General features: G+C 40.1%; 1 protein-coding gene across 1 annotated transcript in view; it reads right to left on the reverse strand.

Moving 5' to 3' along the window:
• PUS7L (pseudouridylate synthase 7 like) overlaps positions 1-20977 on the reverse strand; it is a 45871-nt gene that overhangs the window by 8681 nt on the left and 16213 nt on the right. Inside the window, exons 4-8 of the mRNA XM_019514602.1 lie at positions 15318-15513; positions 8330-8428; positions 5866-5947; positions 1251-1531; positions 176-229 (exon numbers count right to left, since the gene is read on the reverse strand). Coding sequence (XP_019370147.1) covers positions 176-229; positions 1251-1531; positions 5866-5947; positions 8330-8428; positions 15318-15513 — 712 coding nt within the window. The remainder of the gene's footprint in view (positions 1-175; positions 230-1250; positions 1532-5865; positions 5948-8329; positions 8429-15317; positions 15514-20977) is intronic.

Raw genomic sequence — 20977 nt, forward strand, 5'->3', positions numbered from 1 at the left:
TTTATGGTTTTTTTTTTTTTTTTTTTTTTTTTTTTTTTTTTTTTTTTTTTTTTTTACAGGGATGCATTCTGGTAAAAAATAAAACTGCACCTTTAATTTAGTTGCATTATTTTTTGAATACCATTTTCATTAATTCAGTCCCCTCCCTGAAATATTATTTTTGAGACAAACTTACTTGATGTATTGTATAATTGTTAGCTGACTCTTCTGGAGCAGTTACTATGTGGACCTGGCATTAAAAATTAAAATAAAAATACTTATTGTTTGACACAATAGAAAAGTAGACTGTGGAACAAATCATGTATTACATTCCATGTAGCCCTCCAAATAAATCAAGGATTCTGACATATTTGACTACAATGAAGAAAGATTGTTTCAACTAACAACAACAACAAAATCAAGCTGTTTAAACACAAAGTAATAATTATATTAGGAAAGAGCTGTCCATAAAATATTTACTAATCTTAAATACTTTTGAAGCAAGACTCTAGCACAGGGCTTCACATTCATGCTCATCTGACTTGAAGTTAGATACATATGATAATTCATCGTTCCATTGATTTAATCTATTTGATCTATTAGGACACCCTCTCATAATGTTTTGATCAAAATCACAATAAAAATAGGAATTTTCGGTTTACTAAAGCTGGAAGACTATTTACAGTGACATCTAAGTTTCTCTTACTCCAGGAAGTAAGTACGTATCTGGAAGATGTTCACTCATAAATTTAAAAAACTGGGTTTTATTCTGACTGTTATGCCCATATGAAGACCATTAAAACACTACAAAAAGTCTACACTGCATCTGATGCACAGGAGAGAAGCTGGCTGCCATATATCAACACCTCTGAAAAAAGAAACAGATTGATTTGTAGGTCTTTCAGACCCATACTGAAAGAAACATACATAAGAAAATGATCACCAGGCTTCATACATACATAACCAATCTGGCCAAGTCCTGATCCCTGAATCCACCTTCATTTTGTTTCTATTCTTCCCCTGAACACACTAACCAGGATGGAGCTTTAACAGTATAGACATCACATATGCCTATTTGTGGACAACTGAGAGGGGGCGAAGCTACTTTACCTACCTTTAATCAAAATTAATATTTAAAGAAAATAGCAAAGGTAGCATGATTCAGTTAGAAACCTTGTCTAAACATAAAATCAGGACTACTGCATCTTAAACCACTTAAGTGTGCCAAGCTAACTTTTACAAGGAATATTGTTTGTAAACTCAAAACTCACTCGGTCATTCAGAGAAGAGCTTTCATCAACATTTTCTTCAGAGAGGACTAAATCACCCTCTACTACTTTTGACCCATATATCTTAAACCTGTAAGATGCTGCTGCATTCCAAATTTTACTGCAATATGCATGAACATAAAATATGCGCATGGAATGAGGAAGACTAAACCATGCTCGTGTACAGCCCTCATGGTTCACTCCATAGCGATTCAAGGCACGAAGTATCATCTTCTCTCTTACTTTAAATTCGGGCATCCTTGCAAGAGTGCCTTTTGCATCCTCTGGAAAAAAAGATACAGAAGTAAGGGGGGAATTGATCATTTTTCAGATGTTGTCTACTTTGAAAAATAAATTTAAAACTAAAAGGATAAAGCAAATCAGGTAGGAAACAGGTTGTCACACTAACTTATTTAAACTGGCTTTATGTTTATTACTCCCCAGCTTCAATCTATCATCAGACAAATTCAATCTTATGCATTTTAGGCTTAGTAGCCTAAGTTAATAATTCCATTTTCTGTAACTTACACAGAATATAAATGAAACTAACTGCAATTTATCTGCTAGTTCAATTCAAAGAATGTCTACTTCTTTGGAAATAAAGATGCATCATTTCTTTAAGGATTCATTTAGACCATATAATTAACATGTGAAAGTAAAGAGCAAACTTCACTACAGATCTTGACGTGCTCAGTTTTAGGCCCCCCGTTTTTAAACGGCTTCTTTCTCCTGTGCACAAACAGTTTTTGCATCCACAAAGTGTATAAACGCATTAGCATTTCCATAGCTAAGTGCTCCAATTTGCCAAAATGATAAGTGCCAAGTCATTTCAGGGTGCACACCTTGTGAGAAGAAAAAATATCATGCTTGGTTTATACTGACAAGTGCAGTTTGTACCCGTGATAGAGTCTGAGCCTGGTTAAAAGTTTATCCCATCATGTTCCTTCTACAAATGCACTGTATTTGTATTTTCAAATTTTTATATTTCCTTCTTTCCTTTGTAATTTTCTCAGAGAATACCTGGAACAGCATAGCCTTTTACTTCTTGCTTTGGAAAAGGCAAGCTGATGACTTTGGAGGCCATGTCAAATGTATTTTTGTGCCTCAGACTAGCATAAGGCAGAAAAGTTCGCCTTATTTAATCTGCAAAAATGAAGTACATCTGCCCTCCCCTGAAACCACATACCCTAGCTAACTTGTCAACATATAATAATAAGCAGATGTACAAATGTGGGGGGATCTGATAAATACATTTGGAATTAACAGTGACTCCAAGATTTTTGGCTTTGAGAGTAAATTTAAGATGGATAACAGCAGAAACACAGGTGTCAGAAATAGGTCATTTTAATTTGAAGACAGATTCTAGTCTCTGGCTGGAAACAGGCATAACATTTGAAAGGCTAGCATTCAAACGTATCTATGGAATAAAATGCTCAAAATGTGACAAATATACAAAGAAAGAGCAAGTATTATTCTGAACCATGTATGTGCATGGTAGTGCAGTTCTTCAAGCATAAAACAATGCAGAGCTCTTCTCATCCTACTGCCCACCCATCTTCCCACCTCCTGGCTGCTGCTACTCTAGAGACTCTGTTTTAGGTGCTGCAGGGATTGCCAGAGCCAGGAGACTCTGCACCACACCCCCCATCCAGAACCAGGATTCCTGCTCTCCAGACCCCAATTCCCATGTACTTCTCCATGTTTGATTTCAAGTATCTAGCACAGTGGCAAGGGGTCTCCTGGTTTTGGCAGAATGCAGTGAACAAGATAGCTCTCAATGACAATCAGACCCAGGAGAGGGGGCCTGCAGGGCTTCACTGACAGTCTACTCTACTCCTGCCTTGGGCAGGGAGGGAGGAGTGGAACTTTACATAAAGTACTCCAGCCAGGAGGTATAATGGGGAGGGCTGCATGTCTCTCCATGGTTGGGTTTTTGTTTTGTTTTGGTTTTTTGGGGGGCGGGCAGGGTTGAAAGGTTTCAAACTCCATTATATTTTAAACACTTCACAATGTTGTGTCTGTTTACACCCTTTATGAATGTTTCAGTGTTGAGTTTAACATAAGACAGGAATTATGTCAGAGATTCAATACAAGGGACATAAAGAATTGAAAACCAATTCCACAGAACAAGAAACAAGGACTTGTTTATTAAAACCTTTTACTGGAGCAACCACACAGTTAGGAGAGATGTTAGATGAGCTCATCTAACATCTCTCCTAACTACAGAGTTGCTCCAATAAAAAGATGACAAACCTATTTTTGATCGACTTTTGCACACTGCCTGAACCACCACCACTGCAACAACACTCCACACTCACTAACTGCATATGTAGCATGAACTGAACTAATGTAGCTGATGCTAACATAAAATGTAATAATAGTGAAGTACAACCATGTTAGTCTTGTCCTGTAAGCAACTTGAGAACTCCATTTTGTATCTTCTGCTTGACATAAGTGAATGAGCTCTGCATAGCCTTTATGTATAAGTGTGTGTAAAAGGGTGAATGGTGAGAAAATGGCATAGAGACAGGAGAAGAGTCAACTGTTTATGTAAGCAACAAGGCATCAAATGTAAGTTACCAGCCAGTAACTAACTAACAAACAGCTGAAGAATCGCTTTGAAGCTTGAGGGCACAAAGTAGATAACAAAAGAAGAAATTCCACCAGACGGGCAACAAGAACACTCCAAGGCTAAGATAAACTGAAGACAAAAGAAGAACAACCACAGAAACAAAAGCTGGGTATAGAAAAACCCCAAAGTACTGAAACAAAGGATGCCAATCCCTATAAAAGAGCACTTTGAAAATGCCAAGTTAGGTGAGTCTCTTTCTCTACTGCTGTTTCATCGGAGCACAGATGCATTTGTTCACCCCGCTCCAGCTGTTATCTTTAAATCACCATCTACTCAATAAGCCCAGGTTGGCCACCCTGGGCTGATGCTGAGCAACTACTACTGGTAACTATATCTGGTGTGTGTGTGGATGAAATGGTTGTTTTGTGTATGTGTATGTCTCTGTGTAATGATGTGTATGATGATTTGTGTGCGTTTGTATGAATGGTGTGCTCGAACCTCTATGTCTAACTCATGTAATCAATAAATGCAGCACTTTGCCTTATCCCCCTTTATAAAGTCTTGCTCGTAATTTGAGCAATTGGTAATTTGTGTAACATGTAGAAATAATTTCCAACAGAAGGCCCAATGGCAAAGCAATTAAGAAGTCCGCTACAATTCCAGAGGCAAGTTTGAGCCCCAGTCTGAATTCATGCTGAGGCTGCCCTCTCCCTATCAACCCAGCTATATCTGGCACTGGTCATTCAGACTGGGGAGCAATGTGATGCTAGTCTTAGTATTTCCTTGTGTGCTTTCTATCTACAGAAATGAACACTTCTTTACACACTGACTTGGTGTATTAGTAGGCTCAGGGAGCCTTTCATCTTTTTTTTTTTTTGTTTGTTTGTTTTTGGAGTGTCCAATAAATATTGTAAACAACAAAAGTTGTGGTTCTCAGGAAGCTAAGAGAGCTGAACATCTAACTTGCATTCAGTTTCAGCTGCAACTGGGCCTACAACTCTTATCTTCCTCTGAAGCTCCTCACCAAAGATTATGGTATTCTAAATAGGGGGAGAAAGGGCACAGTCTTGAGAAACCCTTCCAATCTTCTTCAGTATGCAATCTTTTTCAGTAAAGTCTCTGCTAGAAATGAAGTTTCTCCACTGCCCTGCACCTTGGGAAATGGCAGCATCTTCTAGTCATTTTGTACAGAGTAAAACTAGGGATTGATTTAGGGGTGTAGGTTGTAGCTGTGTTGGTCTACGGATATAGGCAGACAAGGTTCTTTTCTTGCATGCATACCAGCCTCTGGCTTCTTTACTATTCATTCCATCCAGGAAGAGCACACATACTGACTGTAGATGCTTCCTCAGCCTGACGAAGAGTTTTTAAACCCAAAAGCTCTCTAAGAAATTTTTTTCCAACTATTTAAGTTGGTCTAATAAAAGATATCAGATTCACCCAAAGAAACTTGGCCAGGACTGATTTAGAGCATTCAGAGTTTTAAAAAAGAATAAGTCAGCACAAAGTTCAAAACAGTATTGCAGGAAATGTACATGCCATAGCTAGTGCCAAAGGCACATCTTCACTACAAACAGAAAGATTAAAACATAAGACCACATTCAATTTAAAACATGTTAAAATATGTCCTTTTTCATTTTCAAAACAATATCTTGTAAAGTAAATGTGACTTCAAGACAAGATGTGTATGACCAAATCCTGAGTGTCCACTTGGCTTTTACTCTACTCTCATTCTGGGAAATTCAAACTGGTGACAAGGCAGCACTGAGTAACAGTCTCAGTAAATCTTAAATCCCTGTGAATTTAAACTAGAATCCATATTAAAATCTTAACAAAAAATTGCTTGGCAAATTAATACAGAAAACAGAGTGGTGTTATTTTGATAGTTTGTATGTTTGGGGCCTGATTTCCCATTCATGTTCAGCAATAAACTCCATTAAATCCAGTGGAAGTAGTATGATTGGCATAAATCCAAAGTGAGAGAAGAATAAGATTCTTACTATGTAGAAGAACTTTCATGAAACACATTTTAAAAATGAGACTTACCAGTCTGAAGAAAATACTTCTTTGCCTGGTTTACAGGATCATCTGTATCTTCTGGTGTGAAAAATAACTTCATAGCTTTTACCTTTAAAAATAATACATTAAATTATACTGTCTCTGTTTTAAAGCAATTAACTGATGAAGAAACCCCCACCTGTGAGTTTTTTGATGGGATACTCTTTTGCAGTGAATCTCAACCAGGGTGCCAGAGATTTCAAACCAGAGATCCTTTTTCAAGGGTGCCTCAGGGTGCGACATTATCATCACTATTAGGTGTGCAAACATAAGTCACAAGATAAAACCAGAGATTTCAAATAGGAATCCACAGTATTAAAAACATTTTAACCTGCTATGTTGTTTCTGAGTTCTTTGCAACAGAAGAACCGCTCTATTATTTTCTGCAGTCAAAAAAGGCAGGAAAACTAAGCCCTGGCATCTTCTAGGGGGTGCTCTGAATCTAATGAGGGGTGCCTTGAATCTAATGAAGTTGAGAACCACTATTACATCTCAGAATCTGACCGTACCTTAAGACTGATGACTCAAATTCTCTTCCTCTATCCATCTGAAGTTCCAAAATGCCACACATGAAATAAGAGGATCTAGTGCAAGGATATCAAACATTTGGTTTTTGGGGAAAACTGAGTCTGCAAAATTGTCCTAGGGCCCATGGGGCTGGTAAAGGGGTCAGGAAATTGAATGGAGGGCAAGCAGGAGTGGGGCTACTGAAATTTGAGGCACAGAGTCCCGTTCACAACTGGTGTCAGCACTAGAGCATGAGTAATGTTTGATTTACTTCTGCTGCCCCTTGTCCTGCTGCTGCAGCTCACTCTGCCACCACACCTGGATCTGACCGGAGGAGCGGGATGAGTCTGATACACTGGTCTAGTGCAGTAGTTTTCAGACTTTGAGTCATGTAACTATTTCATACCACTTCTTCTGCCACCTCCTACTCCCGATTAACTATTATGGAACCCTAAGTTTCTGCAGACACAGTCTGAAAACCACTGGTCTAGAGCATTCTTCTCTAGGCTGGAAGGAAGGGTTTGCAGTCACATGGAAGGCTAAGAACAGTCTTCAATCTTGCAGAGGGGAAAACAAATGATGCAGGGATTATTGCTTTTTCCTTAATTACCACCTGGAAATATTCCTGGTTGCAAAGTCTGTATGCTGCCTAGAGCAGTCACCCCCTTTGCTCCCCTCCAACAAAGTCTATAGAGACCTAAGCTAGGAATGCTTATTCTGAGGGATTTCCACAGCCTCACACACAGAAGAGTACTTATAAAACTAGAGGATACTCTGATAGAAATAACTTAAACCTTTCCACTTCAAAACTTTCCTTGTTTCTACCACTAATACAGCTACAGCTCACTGACATGCAAAGCCCCAGCTGCTATTCCCTGCGTCAGACAGACGGTCTCAAGCCATTACCACCCATCTTCCTGCTCTGTATCAGGCTGTGTAGGGAAACATGCACGTTTGCTAAAAAAATTAATCTACTTGTAATTTGAATGCTATCAGAACTAAGACTAGAGAGATTTAAGTTACTAACCAGCTGCAACTAGATAACAGTAATGGTAATTTTTATTCTGCCTCAAAAGTCACATACAGTAAAAATTATTCTGAAGGACACTGTCCTCTTGCTATAAGGATTTGATTCTCCTCTTGCTCAGTGTAACTAGGAGTAAGTAAAGACAGTGTACCTCAGATATCTAGTTTAAGATCTGATGCAGTGATCCCAACTGTCTACTTCCTTACATATTGCATAGCTATTTATATCTGTGCAAAGATCTTTCCAGCATGCTCAGATTCTCTCCTCTCAGAAAAAGTGCTAAAATGCCACAAGTATGAAATCAGAGTGTCTACTGTGTTCTCTTTTGAGTTTACGGCCTGACTCATGAAATTAATTAGTTGCATAGGAATACGTATGTGGCCTGAAAACTGGCTAAGCAACAGAAGCAAAGGAGTAATGAGATGCAGCCATGTTTTGAGTAAACCACACACTGTAATAACTGGCACATTTAATTTTTAGAATAGCTCATATTTAACAATCCTGTGGACCTTTATAGAAAACTGCACCAACTATACTCAGCACAGTTCAAAAGTTCACAAGTTAAGAAGCACTTGCAGAGGGGAGGAGAAGTTTTTAATGTTAATTCTTTTGAGCTGAATTGAAAATAGTCACCCATTAGATAATTCAGTTTTTTTCTGACAACCAGTGTGATATCTCCAGGACAAGACAGAAAACCACTTCCCAGCCTTTAAAAAAATTACACTTAATATTTAACTTTAGACTATACACCACTGTAGAAAGTGATTTTGCAATCTCTTCAAAAAATTACTCTCGCTGTTTATGTCACAAATGAGATGACTGTTCAATGGGATGGTCATCTCCAACACTAGACTCAGACATTACAATTGTAACTGTGGAAAGAGATGACTGTAGCTATTTACATTGTGAAATAAATACCATTTCTTCATTCAGCAAAGCCAGTCCAATTTGATCTGTCCGAACATTTTGTCCCTGCCCAAATCGCTGAGGTCCATAGTAATTTACAAATCCGTTAGTCTACAATTAGAAAGAAATAAAATGGTTAAAAGTATGAATACCTACTGAACATTAAGTAAATACATAGCACAGCACATTTACATTCAGTTTTCTTATTACAAATTATTTTTACAATAAAAATGTATATCAAAATGAAAATTCTTTAATAGTATCAGTATGTAGTTCATTAAAGTTTATAAACTGCTCTACTTAATTACAGCTCTTAACAGTTTCTCCATTTTACAAATGAATAAAAAGGGAGTCTCCTGATTTTTAGAAGCACCTCACACAAGACCTGTAACTAAGCACAATGGGAGCTATAAGTGCACTTTTGAAAAACAGTAACTGGGTGCATCTATACATGCAATTAATGCAACACAAACTCTATGGTCGTTTCACCTTGAGTTGACAGCTCCTGGGCACAGCGTCTACGTGTGCACCCAGGACAACAGCACTCTGGGCAAGGGTACAAGCAGCCTCGAGCGGGTAGGGAGCACCGCTGCCATACAGGCTCCAGGTGGTGGCATGAGGCAGCAGAGAGGCCGGCTAGAGCATGAGGATGCTGATAGTGCAGGGCTGTGGCTAGGTGGCAGGCAGCCCCCACACTTCAGCACCCTTGTACCCCTGGTCAACTCCTGTCAGGGTGGATAAAAATCAATAATTTAAAAAAAATAAATAAAAAGAATTTTTAAAATGGATTTTTTTTTTTTTTTTTATTTAAAATCAGATTCTTTTGTATTTAAATCAGATTTTCTTTAAAAAATTTAAATCATCAATAAAATACTAAATTTCTCTCATTTAAAAAAATAACAGTTACAATTAAATCTCATCACAAACATGCTAAACCTACACTTAGTCTCATAAAAATGAATTAATGGGTCTATCACACTCACATGTTGAGTTACCTACCAATCAAACACGGGCACTGGGGCTGCGCAACACTTCGCCAGCTGTTTCATTTCGATTTAGCTGTTTTGAGCTTGAAACAAGTCAAAACAGCGTCAAAACAAAATGAAGTGCTTCGAAACAGCCTCAAAATGAAACAAATTGCTCCACGGAGTTCAGGCCCGTGGTGAAAGGTGGGCAAAGCCGGCACTGCGCTCTGCCTCCCACCACTGGGCTCAACTCCCAGCGCCAGTCCCAAGCAGCAGCCTCCCGCCTGCACCCCCAGGAGGGCTGTGGGGCTCTGCCGGACTCCTCTGGGGGTGCAGGCCCCCAATCTGCCTGCGACCACAGGAGGCTGATCCTCCTCCAGTTTCGTACTTCCTCATTATAGCCTACAGGTGAAACATTGAAACAGCAAAACTGTTTTGATGAAACAAAACGGAACAGTGCTTTCGAAACTAAACTAAACTCGAAACAACAACCTGTTCCTTCAAAATGTCAAAACAGAAGTCAAAGCGGAACGGTGCTGTTTCGCACAGCCCTAATGGGCATTCATTTCAGTTTTTCATCTCATGAAAATGGCTCTAGTCTGTCTGTCCAGCCTAACTACCAGCTCTTGCTTCTTGAAAGTTCTGGGCTTTCAGTTTCTGTTTCTCAGCAGATTAAAGTTGCAAGTGCAAAGACCCAGGCTGGGTAGGATTGTTGCTGTTCTGTGCTTAAGTGGTGGTAAAGCTGGGCCAAGCAAGGCAGAGGAGTCAGTTAAGACACTGTCTTAAAGACAGAGAGACAACATAGGAAAGGACGGAGGCAGAGTAGAAAGGAACAATGGAGAGGACTGGAAAGAAAAAGGGACGACATTATTCAGTAGTACACACACAGCTTCCTATATTCCCCAATACTTTTGCCACAGAAAAAAGTGTCAGGGCTTCTAGGCATAAGAGAGACCCTATCTGGGAATATTTTGAAGAAATTCCTTCCCTAGGTAAAACAAACAAACAAACAAACAAACAAACGTGTTAAGTGTAAGAAGTGCAAGAAGGAGATGCAGGGCCTAGTTACAAGAATGAAACATCATAATGAAAACTGCTTATTGGGAGAAAATGATGTGAATGAAGATCTGGATATGTCTGAAGAACAATATGGATCAGCTGGTTAGTAAATTAAATAATTCACTTTGCAATGCATCATTCTTCAAGACTCTCTATGCCTTTTAGTACAAGTGTGATTTAACAAGTAAATTCCCAAGGTGTTTGCCATGTTGGATGTTGCTAGAAAAAGAAGTTTATCTTAGCTAATCCTTATGGCTTGTTTAATTAGTTAACCAAATTTAGAATCTATTACCCAAGCTTACGGTATAGAAAGCTGCAGGAAGAGAAATCTAGAAGTCTAGAGTTGCCAGTTGCCACTGGGTGTCATTTTCTTATTTTATATTGCATAATACCTGCCCCTTATTTTGGAACATCATGGCCCCAGACCATAGTGGGGATGCCATAAGTCTATACCATATTTTACTTTAGTGTAGCTCAGCTTTTCCAAGGAAACCCCATCCTATACTTGTTTTCTCAAAAAACAGAAGTGCCGGCAAATTCAGTGGGGCTTACTCCAAAATTAAGTGCACTCTAGTGCAGTCAGTCTTAGCTTTTTTGGTAATTTGGAATCAGATCCGCATCCTAGCTGAAAAAAGTGTAAATGATTAACTGAATAATAGAGTGAGAAGAACTGAGAAGAATGACTATTCAAAAATCATTTTTGTTTCCAGATCCCATTTAAGCATAAGAGACTTTGTCTATCTGCAACAACTTCAGAGTCTTCTGTTGGTACTTTTAACAGCAGTGCTGTAACTAAACATATTTCAGACAACAAAGTATCAGTAGCAAGCAAAAAATTTCAATTATTCAGTAAACCACCACCATGGATGGGTTTACAGTAAAGACCAGCAAATACCAACAAGACATCATAAAAAGATTGCTCAGTTCATTTATGCCACAAATTCTCCTTTTTGCATTGTTAACAATAAACACTTCATTGACATGGCTGAGTCCTTACGACCAAGCTACACTCTCCCTGGCAGAGCAGACACTGGTGGAAGGTTGCTAGATACAGTGCATTAGAAGGAACCTGAACAGTGTGCAAGAAATACGGAGGGGAAATTTGCCAGTTTAAGCCTTGATGGGTGGAGCAATGTACACAATGACAGTAATATGTGCCTGCGTGACAACAGAAGATTGGGGTGCATATCTATTGTTTCTGAAAGATACATTGGGAAATGCCCACACAGCAGAATATTTAAAAGAAGTGGCAGTGAAAGCGGTAATAAACTGCAAACAAGAACTGAACCATCACTTGCGCAGTTTTGGCATAGACAATGCTGCAAACATGGCAAAGATGAGAAGATATTTAAAAGAAGAAACAGAAGGATGCTCTTTAATAACATCTGGCTGCAGTGCCCATATAACGCATCTTTTAGCCAAAGACTTAAGTACCTCTCCAGAAATAAAAGAAAAATGTTGTTGAAGTCGCAAAATATTTCCATAACAACCATTTTGCTTCAGCTTCACTAAAAAGAGCAGGAGGATCCAAACTAATTCTCCCTTAAGATGTTCGATGGAATTCTGTGGTTGACACTTTTGAACAATTTATTAAGAACTGACCTATTCTCATAAAAATTTGTGAAGGAAACCATGATAAAATAGATGGAAGTATATCATCCAAAGTATCTAACATTGGATTAAAGAGAAATGTAGAGGATATGCTGGGTATACTGAAGCCTATATCCATAGCCTTAAACAAACTTCAGAGAAATTGTTGCTGCACTGTTGATGCTGTTGAAATTTGGAAGGCACTTCAAGAGACACTGAAGAAAGAAACACATAACTAGAAAGTTAAACTGCAGGCAATAAAGAAGCAAATGGATCAAGCACTAACTCCACCACATTTTAATGCAAACTTTTTCAACCCCAGATATAAAGAAAGATGCCTAACTTCTGAAGATGATGCTGCCATTGCATGGGCATCTCAAAATCATTCCTCAGTAATACCAGTCATAACAAATTTAAGGGCTGGAGGGGAACCATTTAAACAGTACATGTTTACTGATGATGTTTTGAACAAGGTCACTCTCCTGAATTGGTGGAAATCATTAGCCAGGCACCTTGAAACAGAGTTCCTTCAGTTGCTAGGCCAACTTTTCACAGCAGTAGCTCCCTCTGCAGGTACAGAGAGAATATTTTCAAAATTTGGTATTATTCACTCAAAGCTAAGAAAATCGACTGGGAGCTGAAAATGCAGGAAAACTTCATATTTCTGTTTCAGTCTATGAATAAAAAAAGACAGTGGGAGTGGGGGAGATGAGATCTAGTTGTAGAAGTTTTAAGGACAGCGTATGTTTAGTGTTGTGATGACTTGTCTGTTACAGTTAATAAAATTTGAAAATTAAAAAAAGTAGTGTTTAAGGACAGATGTTATAAAATGCTATATTGAGTTGTAAATTAACATGTTTTAGTGATCTGATTTGCACCACTGTTTAAAAAATATGTGAAGAAGTATCAGTGGGAAATTTGATTTAAAAAAATCAATGATTTAAATCAAGGCTCTCTCTTGGTGATTTAAATCAATGATTTAAATCAATCCACCCTCCTGTCACTGTTTACACACCCATTTCAATGCAGTTACTGTTTCTGTTGTAAGGCAGTACTGTCACTAACACTACTATTTGATGGTGGAGTTAGTTAATTTACTGTGTCCTAATCCTGGCACATGTAGATGCATCCACTGAGAACGAGATGCACAAAGGTACTTAGCTAGCCAGCCATCATAGATTTCTGTGGAAAATTAATGTCAAATTAGACATTAGGGGAATTTACACACATACTTTTCTGTCCCACAATGTGCCAGAGATCCGCCCGTTCAGAGCAGGCTTGATTGAGCTTGCTCTGCACGAGAGTTGAGGCATACTGCACTGCACGTAGTTGTATAAGCGGCAAAATGCGCATAAGCGTGCAGAAAACAGACACAGTGGATTTTTTAACTAAAGCACTTCCGATATGTTTTCATTCAAAAGTGCACCACTGCCATTTTTGCAGCGCCGTCGTGCATTTTGCCGCTTATATAACTGCAAACGTTGCAGCGCTAGGCACTTTTTGAAGCACCCAGCGCTGTGGTGCTTACACATATGAAAATGCAGTAGGTGCTTACATGACTTTGAGGATGTAGGCATGAATGACTTGTTCAACCACATGCACACAAAGGGCCCGTCCACACATTTGTTAATGCACAGCAGTTACTGTGCATTTAGTTTAGTACTTGCTTAAATGCTCAGTAACTACAGTTACTGCACCGCAGCACTGGCGCTTGTTTTTTCTGTGATGCTTATTGCATGGTAGCCTAATAACACTGCGCAGTAGCATATTAGCATGGTTTTTGACTAGCACGCTACTGCGCAGTGTTATTAGGTTTCTGCATAGCAAGTACCTTATGCAGACATACCCAGGAATTCACCAGGAAGAGATGCTTCTTCGCGCTCCCTCTCAAAAAGCTAAGCTTCTCCATGAAAATAAACCAAATCAAAATGTTTCTGCATACATTAATCATTACCTACTGTATATCATATCAAACTAATTGAGTATTTTCCATGTGCCAAATGCTTAAGTTGCACAAAGTTCTCATTGAAATCAACATTAATAGGAGTTTTGCCTCAGTACGATCTGTATAAAAAGATTTGAAACACCTAAGCAGTGGTTGCATTGAAACAGAACAGAAATATGAAGCGATGCTGGATATTGTCTCCTAAAAAAAACAAAACCTCTTGTCATGAGATGACTCCATCTCTTAAGCCAGTGTTTAGGATTTTAGAACTTCCTGGTGAGGGTTCCGACTGTTTGCCAGAATAAAACCGGGCCAGGGAAATTAGTTTCATGACCCACTGAGGGCTAAAATACAGCACAGCTATAAAGATTTAAATATGCTCAATACCAGGTTAGAATCCACAGGTCCATTTGTACACATAAAAAAACTGAAATCCCAATGCTGAATTAGTTTGTTTACAGCCAGGACACAAGCAATCTAATCAATAAGCATCCAATATCTGATAGGTTATTTCCCTTTTCAAGGAAAACCACGTCATTAAAATAAATAAATAAATAAAACCTCAGTCTGTTTGCCTTGTACAAAATGAAATCAAAACTAGAATGGACGAATTAAAGCAATAACTGAGGATTCCTTTGTGAAAATAACATCCAAAAATTTCTAAAGTATAAATAAATTAGAGAGGATTCTTCTCAACTTTATCTTTATTCCTGAATTAATTATCTTGAAACAGCAGGTATGATGACCATTACTGAGCAAAGAGAGAAAGAAAGAAATATTGTTTAGTATAATACATGCAGATAAAATAATTTCTCTCTTTCTAATGTCCCTCTACTCTTCTCGCTAATTCAAGTTCCTGTCAAATGACTTACTTTAGTCAGTCAGGACAGGTCCTGTCAGAATCTACAAGAAGTGCCATGAAATTTCCTTTCTTTTCTACTTGCATTTTCAGTGTTATCTTTTCTATCCAAAGCCCATGAAAACCTATGCATTTTACATAAACAAATCATGGATTTTCCTATTTATTCACTTATTTGATTTATATGCTCCCACTCCCAACAAATGTAAGAGATGGGGCAGGTACATCATAACTATCTTTGTCTCTAAATTGTCTCCCAGTCTCTTCAGTTCATTTGCCATATCCCCATCTATTGCGGCATCCACATTTTTATTTATTCAACACTGCAGCCATAATAATTGTCCTCCTTATTTAGAAAGCTGATCTATTCCTCATCCCTTGGACTGTGAAAACAAGTTGAAGGGAAGACATTATCCAAAACAGGTAAATGTTGCCACAGCCAACGAACTAGAGACAGAAGATAGAATGAACAGGCAGACAACAAAGCACATTTGTTTTAGTTTCAAAAACCAAATAAACATTTTTTTTAGACAGGGTAAAAAATATCACAGTGTTGAAATTTAAATTGTGGAATTACTTTACCTTAATGTTCTCAATTGCTTCTGATATTCTCTCTTTCAGATCTGCAGAAGAATCATCTTGTTGGAGCCCTAGATCTCTCACAGTTATATCAAAGTGATTTCCCTTCAGCTGACCAAGTCTAAGGTGCTGGCATACTCTGTGAATGTTATACACTTTCATTCCCTTTTTTACCATTGCTGTTCCAACTTCTTTCATCCTACAAAAATAATAAATTGGGAGTTTATGAAAAAAAAGTCTCCTATTAAAAATATTCAACTTAAAAATGTTCCCTACCTCAGCACTAATCATGTGTGAAGTTAGGATTCCAAGTAGTTGGTGTTCAAAGATTTTTACTGCATCTCATAGGAAGTCATGACTCTGGATATTTAAGAGTCTATGATTTAGAAATTAATCCCTTTGTCAATATAGCGTAAGAGTAATGTTGTAGCTATGATGGTCCAGAAATTATGTGAGATGTAAGGATTTCTTAGGGTGATGTTTTACTGATCTACCTGTAGTTGTGATAGACTTAGATAAGCTTTTGAATACAAGACATATTTCATCAGGTGACCTGACAGACTACCTTGCCTCTCCCTTTGTCAAATGATTCTTAGAAGAAAATATGACTGATTACATGAAGGATATTGACAGTCTTCCTGAGAAAGTGTCTGGTGCTATTAAAGTTACGTGGGGGCACTCAAATTTTTCAGAATAAATCCCATCTAAATTGTCTCTAAGGGCGTGTGTAGACAAAACGGGGACCCTAAACTGAGGCGGTGGATTTTTGAAAACACCACTTCAATTTAGGGCAAAGTAAATCCCCGTGTTGTGTACACCCGTGTCTTACCTGCCTCTCTGGTGGCAGGGAGGGGAGGGTGAGCTGCCAGCGGATGGAGTGGTCCCTGGGCTGCAGGGGTGGGAGGGGAGGGCTGGTGGTTCCCTCTCCAGCAGCAGTTCCTTCCCAGGCAGCACCTGCCTGCAGGCACCCAACTTGGACAGTCCCAGCGGGACACCACAGCCACGGAGGGAAGGACTGGGTCCCTGTGCAGCTCAGACAGGCAGGCAGGCAGGCTCCAGGGGGGGGGGGGGAAAAAACAAAACACAAAAATGGTGAGCCTGATATTTTTTCTTTTTTTTTATCCCCTTCAGTGGAGCCTGCCTTCCTGGGCTGCTGCCAGGCTGCCTGCACAGTCCCTGAGCAGCACAGAGCCCGGTGCTTCGCTCCATGGCAGTAGGGCAAACTAAAACTCCTCAGAGGTATTTTAATTTGCTGCGCCCTGAAGTCATTTAAGGCACATTATGCTGCCGAATGTGCTACAGCAGCTGGAGTTAATGCATAGTATGCTGCTGATGTGTGCAAACACCAACACCATTAAAGCAGTGCCAAAGCATTTAACCCACTTTAAAGTGTCGTGCACACATGCCCCTTGTTTTGTCTACACATGCCCTAAGAACTCCTTGCCATTTCACAACGGGACCATGGCCTACCTTGCCTCCTGTTTAGGCTTAAATGATGTACTTGTACTGTGAATAGCTATTTCTTGCCTGGGAAATCAATAATGTTGATAGGATTTGCAGTTTCTTTACAGAAATGTATAGCTGTAAACAAGGAAGGGACCTTCATCATATATGCCCAAACAGCTTTCTGCAGACCAAACAGTAAGCACTCCTTGGTGGTATACAAGGTACTGTTCAAGAAGGCCTGCTTTTATAGAGAGAAATATGCAAATACAAAACATACAAAAGAGGCTTACAGACAGATTGTATATTTGCCACATCTCTTTACAAAATTCTTTTCAGAATTTACAATTTTATTGAACTTCTAAGTATTGAAATGTAGTGTTAAATAAAAACAAATAGCCAAAACTGAGGTGTGATCAATGCTAAATAAAATGTAAGCAACAGTAAAAAAATAAGACTTTCCATTGTCTGTTTTTGCCACACTTCATAGATACTGGGTAAGAAAGAGTACATTCAGTTTTGTCAAATCTACATTAAATGAATTCTGAATTAAACCTTAATAAACTTTCTGCCATCTCCCCACTGCTGGGAACTCAATTTTCCTGTAGTTCCCTTGGTCCTGAGGCCACAAGAACATTGACTTTTCATTAAGAAAGGTGGAATACAACCTTTAAAAAAAGTATCTAACTACAAGTTAATAGAAACAGTAAAATTCTGTTGCACGTTAATCTGAAAAACTAATTAAAAAGAAAGAACAAATTAACGTAGTTATGCTTGGATAATTAGAACTAAAAGAAATATAGCTAAATATATCTGAGCAACAAGCAGCAACCAGTTTTCCATCTTTAGAAAGATTTATATATTTACAGTCTGGTGATATAGATGATAAAAATATTAGATAAAATTCAAGCAAGTTCAAGCTCTTATGCAGAAAAAACTTCCATCGACTTGAACAGATGTTACTTCTGGGTAAGTATGCAAGAATTAAGTGGATACTTAAAGGCCAAATATTTGAACTGTCAGCTATGTTTCCAATTATAAGCATGTGTATGCACACCCAAGAAGAGAATCAATGCTCTGAGTTTGTTTTCGTAAGGCTGACCAGAAGAGACTGATTGTGTTGTAGAGACTGACATAGTGCAGCCTTCATTTTTAATGAAAAACAGATTTTCAGAGGCCAGAATAATGAGAATGGGAATGCAGAATTCAGTTTGGTCAACCTTGAAAATGTCCAAGAAGTTACTCTGTCAGTAAGTATTCCAGCTACAATATATGAACACAAATAAAACAATATAGTTTTTAAATAATGTTTCTGAAGTGTCACTAAAACAAATATTTTTAATGCCAGGAAGATCATTTTCAACAGAAATAGGATAAAAATAAGCTTCTAATTGACACAATAACAACTTAGAGTTCAATCCTACATAAACTAGCTACCAAAAGCAGTGCTTTTCATGTGTACCTCACTGAAGTCAGTGGGATTACTTATGAGGATAAGCACTATATTTGGTGGCAAGTATTTACAGGATCAAGCTATAACAATATAAACCAGAGCCACTGTTGTAGCAAAGAGGAGAGGAAGTCCTACTTCATTCCTGCTGTTTCCAATATTCATTAACCCACTAGCTCCTGTAGTATAAAATTTCTACAAGTTTGCTACAGCATTCCAAAAGGTTACTTTCTTAAAATAAGTATAACATTGTAAAATGTCTTACTTCTGTTATTAGGAAAGGTGAATAGGAAGAAATAGTTGCATCTGAATTTCAGGACAGCAGCCACAACACTATTAATAGAAAAATCTATTTCTATTTGTGTTGATCAAGCTTGTCAAGGGAAGCAAAGGGTTAAAAGAGGAAACCTGTCAGTCTCACCCACTTTAAAAGATCATTTTACCTCTAGCTATCTATACAAGGGGATGTTGGAGTCAGACTCATGCATGTACTCCCTTGGGTAGGAGCCAAATATACCCTGATGCAAGTCTCTTGTGGGCTTTGCAACCTCTCACCACTTGAAATTCTATTCACTCCCTAAGGCTAGGGATAGAAGTAACATATAAACCGGTTTAAATAATCAGAAACTGGTTTAAACCTGTAACAGAACAGAAGTTCAGTGCACATAAACCAGTTTCAAAATGGCCAAAAGTGGTTTAAGATAAACCTGGATGGATGTAATATCAGACTTAACTGACTTGGGTCAAACTAGTTTATGAAACTTCTGTCCCAGACCCCTTCCTGGTTTAAGTTAAATCAGAATCCTCCAGCATGCTCTGTAGCACTGGGATCAGCTGGGCTGGGCTGTCCGTTCCAGCCAAGCAGGGTTGGCCCTGCCCCTCTCCTCCCTACCCAGAGCACTATCACTGCTTCAGTTGGCTAAGAAAAGGGTGGGGATTATTAGCGATGCGTAGAGGGTGCACGCAGGTGCACGTGTACCCCCTAAGCTTGGCAGTGCGCCCTCTGCAAAAAGCACCACCAATGCTGCTGATGGTGCCTGCGGGCAGTCGCTGTGGCGGGTGCAGATCCCACCTCAGGAACACAGCTGGGTATTCGTATCCCTCCACTGTTTCCACCACGTGAGGCGGGTCAGTAGGGGGTGCTCCTGCGTTGAGCCACCCACCTTCCTGCGCCCGACCACCTTCCAGGCTCCAAATGCCTCCCTAGGGGAGCCTTATGTCCGGCCGACCCCTCTCCCGGTGCACACTCGCTAGTCTGGGGGTAACGTGCCGCCACCACCCCAAGAATGGACTGTCACGCGGCCCTGTGTCCTTGGGGTAACACAGGCCTAAAGTCCCACAGGTACTCAACCCAGTACAGGCATTTGGGGTACTTCCCCAAGTCCGGGGGCAAAAAGGTATAGTCTCCCTTAGTCCACAGACCTAAGGGGTCTCTTAGGCATAATTTAGACCCACCCCTCAATAAGTCTCCCACACCAGTCAAAAAGGAGAACTTTATTGATTACAGGGGGTAGGGTAAACTAGGGTACAGGATAGAGCAATATCTAGAAATCCTAAAGAGCAAACAGTCTGGCTGTGGTAGCCTTTTGATTACGCATCTGTTATACTTCCAGCTAAATATCTAATCAGATTGAGTAGCTTACTCACAAGCATCTTCCAAAGGCAGGTGAAGTTTCCCTTTGGAGGCAGGCAGTTCCTAGCTCATGAGTTTGGGGGGAGAGAGCCAGTTTCAGATGTTAAGGCTTCTCTGTCCCCTGCCTGGCTGCTGCGTCACCTCATGGCCGGAGAGGAGAGACCGCCTCCTTCCCCGTCCTAACTTATATAGCCCCTGTGACCTCATTCACCTGGGCCAGCGGAGGTCAGCCCCAGTTGGCTGTCAGCCAACCAATCTGAAATGCATCACCAGTTACCGGGCAGATTCCAGCTCCCCAGGTAGAAACCCCTTACCCAGGTAAGTGATGCAAGTCACGTAAGCAGAGGGAGCAGGTTTCCCCCTCCCTCAGGAATGCAGCCAGCTCCAGTTCCCTAAAGAGACAGGCTGAGGGTGTGGTCCCCTGTGTGCTGGGCCCACCCTAATTGAATGGTCACAGCACAGAGATTTAAATCAGTGTCACAGGGCAGAGATTTTTTGGGGAGAGACCAAGGTGGCTTTCAGCCACAGTCACCACTTGCCACCCCCCACTTCCCCTCACTCCCAACACTGCCAGCAGCATCTGTTGGTGGTCCCTGATTGTCGCTGCTGACACTGCCAGTGGCCACCCACCCCCCATGCTGCCAGCACCACTGTGGTTGCCTGCAGGAGCTCCCTGCTTGCCACTGCCATGCCCCCGCCACCGCCTGCAGGCAGTCACTGTGCCCCCACAGCCTCCAGGGGCATGCAGCATTCATGGTGGGGATGGGAAACCCTGCTCTGGAGTGCTGCCAGGTTTGCCTGGCAAGGGGACACCAGCCCTTGCCAGGCATCCCGTCCCCCACCCTCCTCACTGCTCCAGCAGTAGGAGCAGGAGAGGGTCCAGACCCCTGTAGCCTGAGGGGAAGCAGGGATTTAATACCCTGTGGCAGGACACTGTGCCTACCACTTTAAGGAGCCAGAAGACAGCAGCTGGCAGGTGCCTGATTAGGGCAGCCATTTTAGATTCAGGGCTGCCCATATAAACAGGGCATTTTGCCTGGCTGCACAGCTGCTGGTATCATTTGGAGATAAGGGAGGAGTGGTAGGGGATAGTCAGGAGGCTCCTGGTCCTGGATATGACCTAAAACTGCACCCTGC

This window comes from Gavialis gangeticus, unplaced genomic scaffold (genome assembly GCF_001723915.1).
Source record: "Gavialis gangeticus isolate Ggan-Ray unplaced genomic scaffold, GavGan_comp1, whole genome shotgun sequence".
Classification (NCBI taxonomy): Eukaryota; Metazoa; Chordata; order Crocodylia; family Gavialidae; genus Gavialis; species Gavialis gangeticus.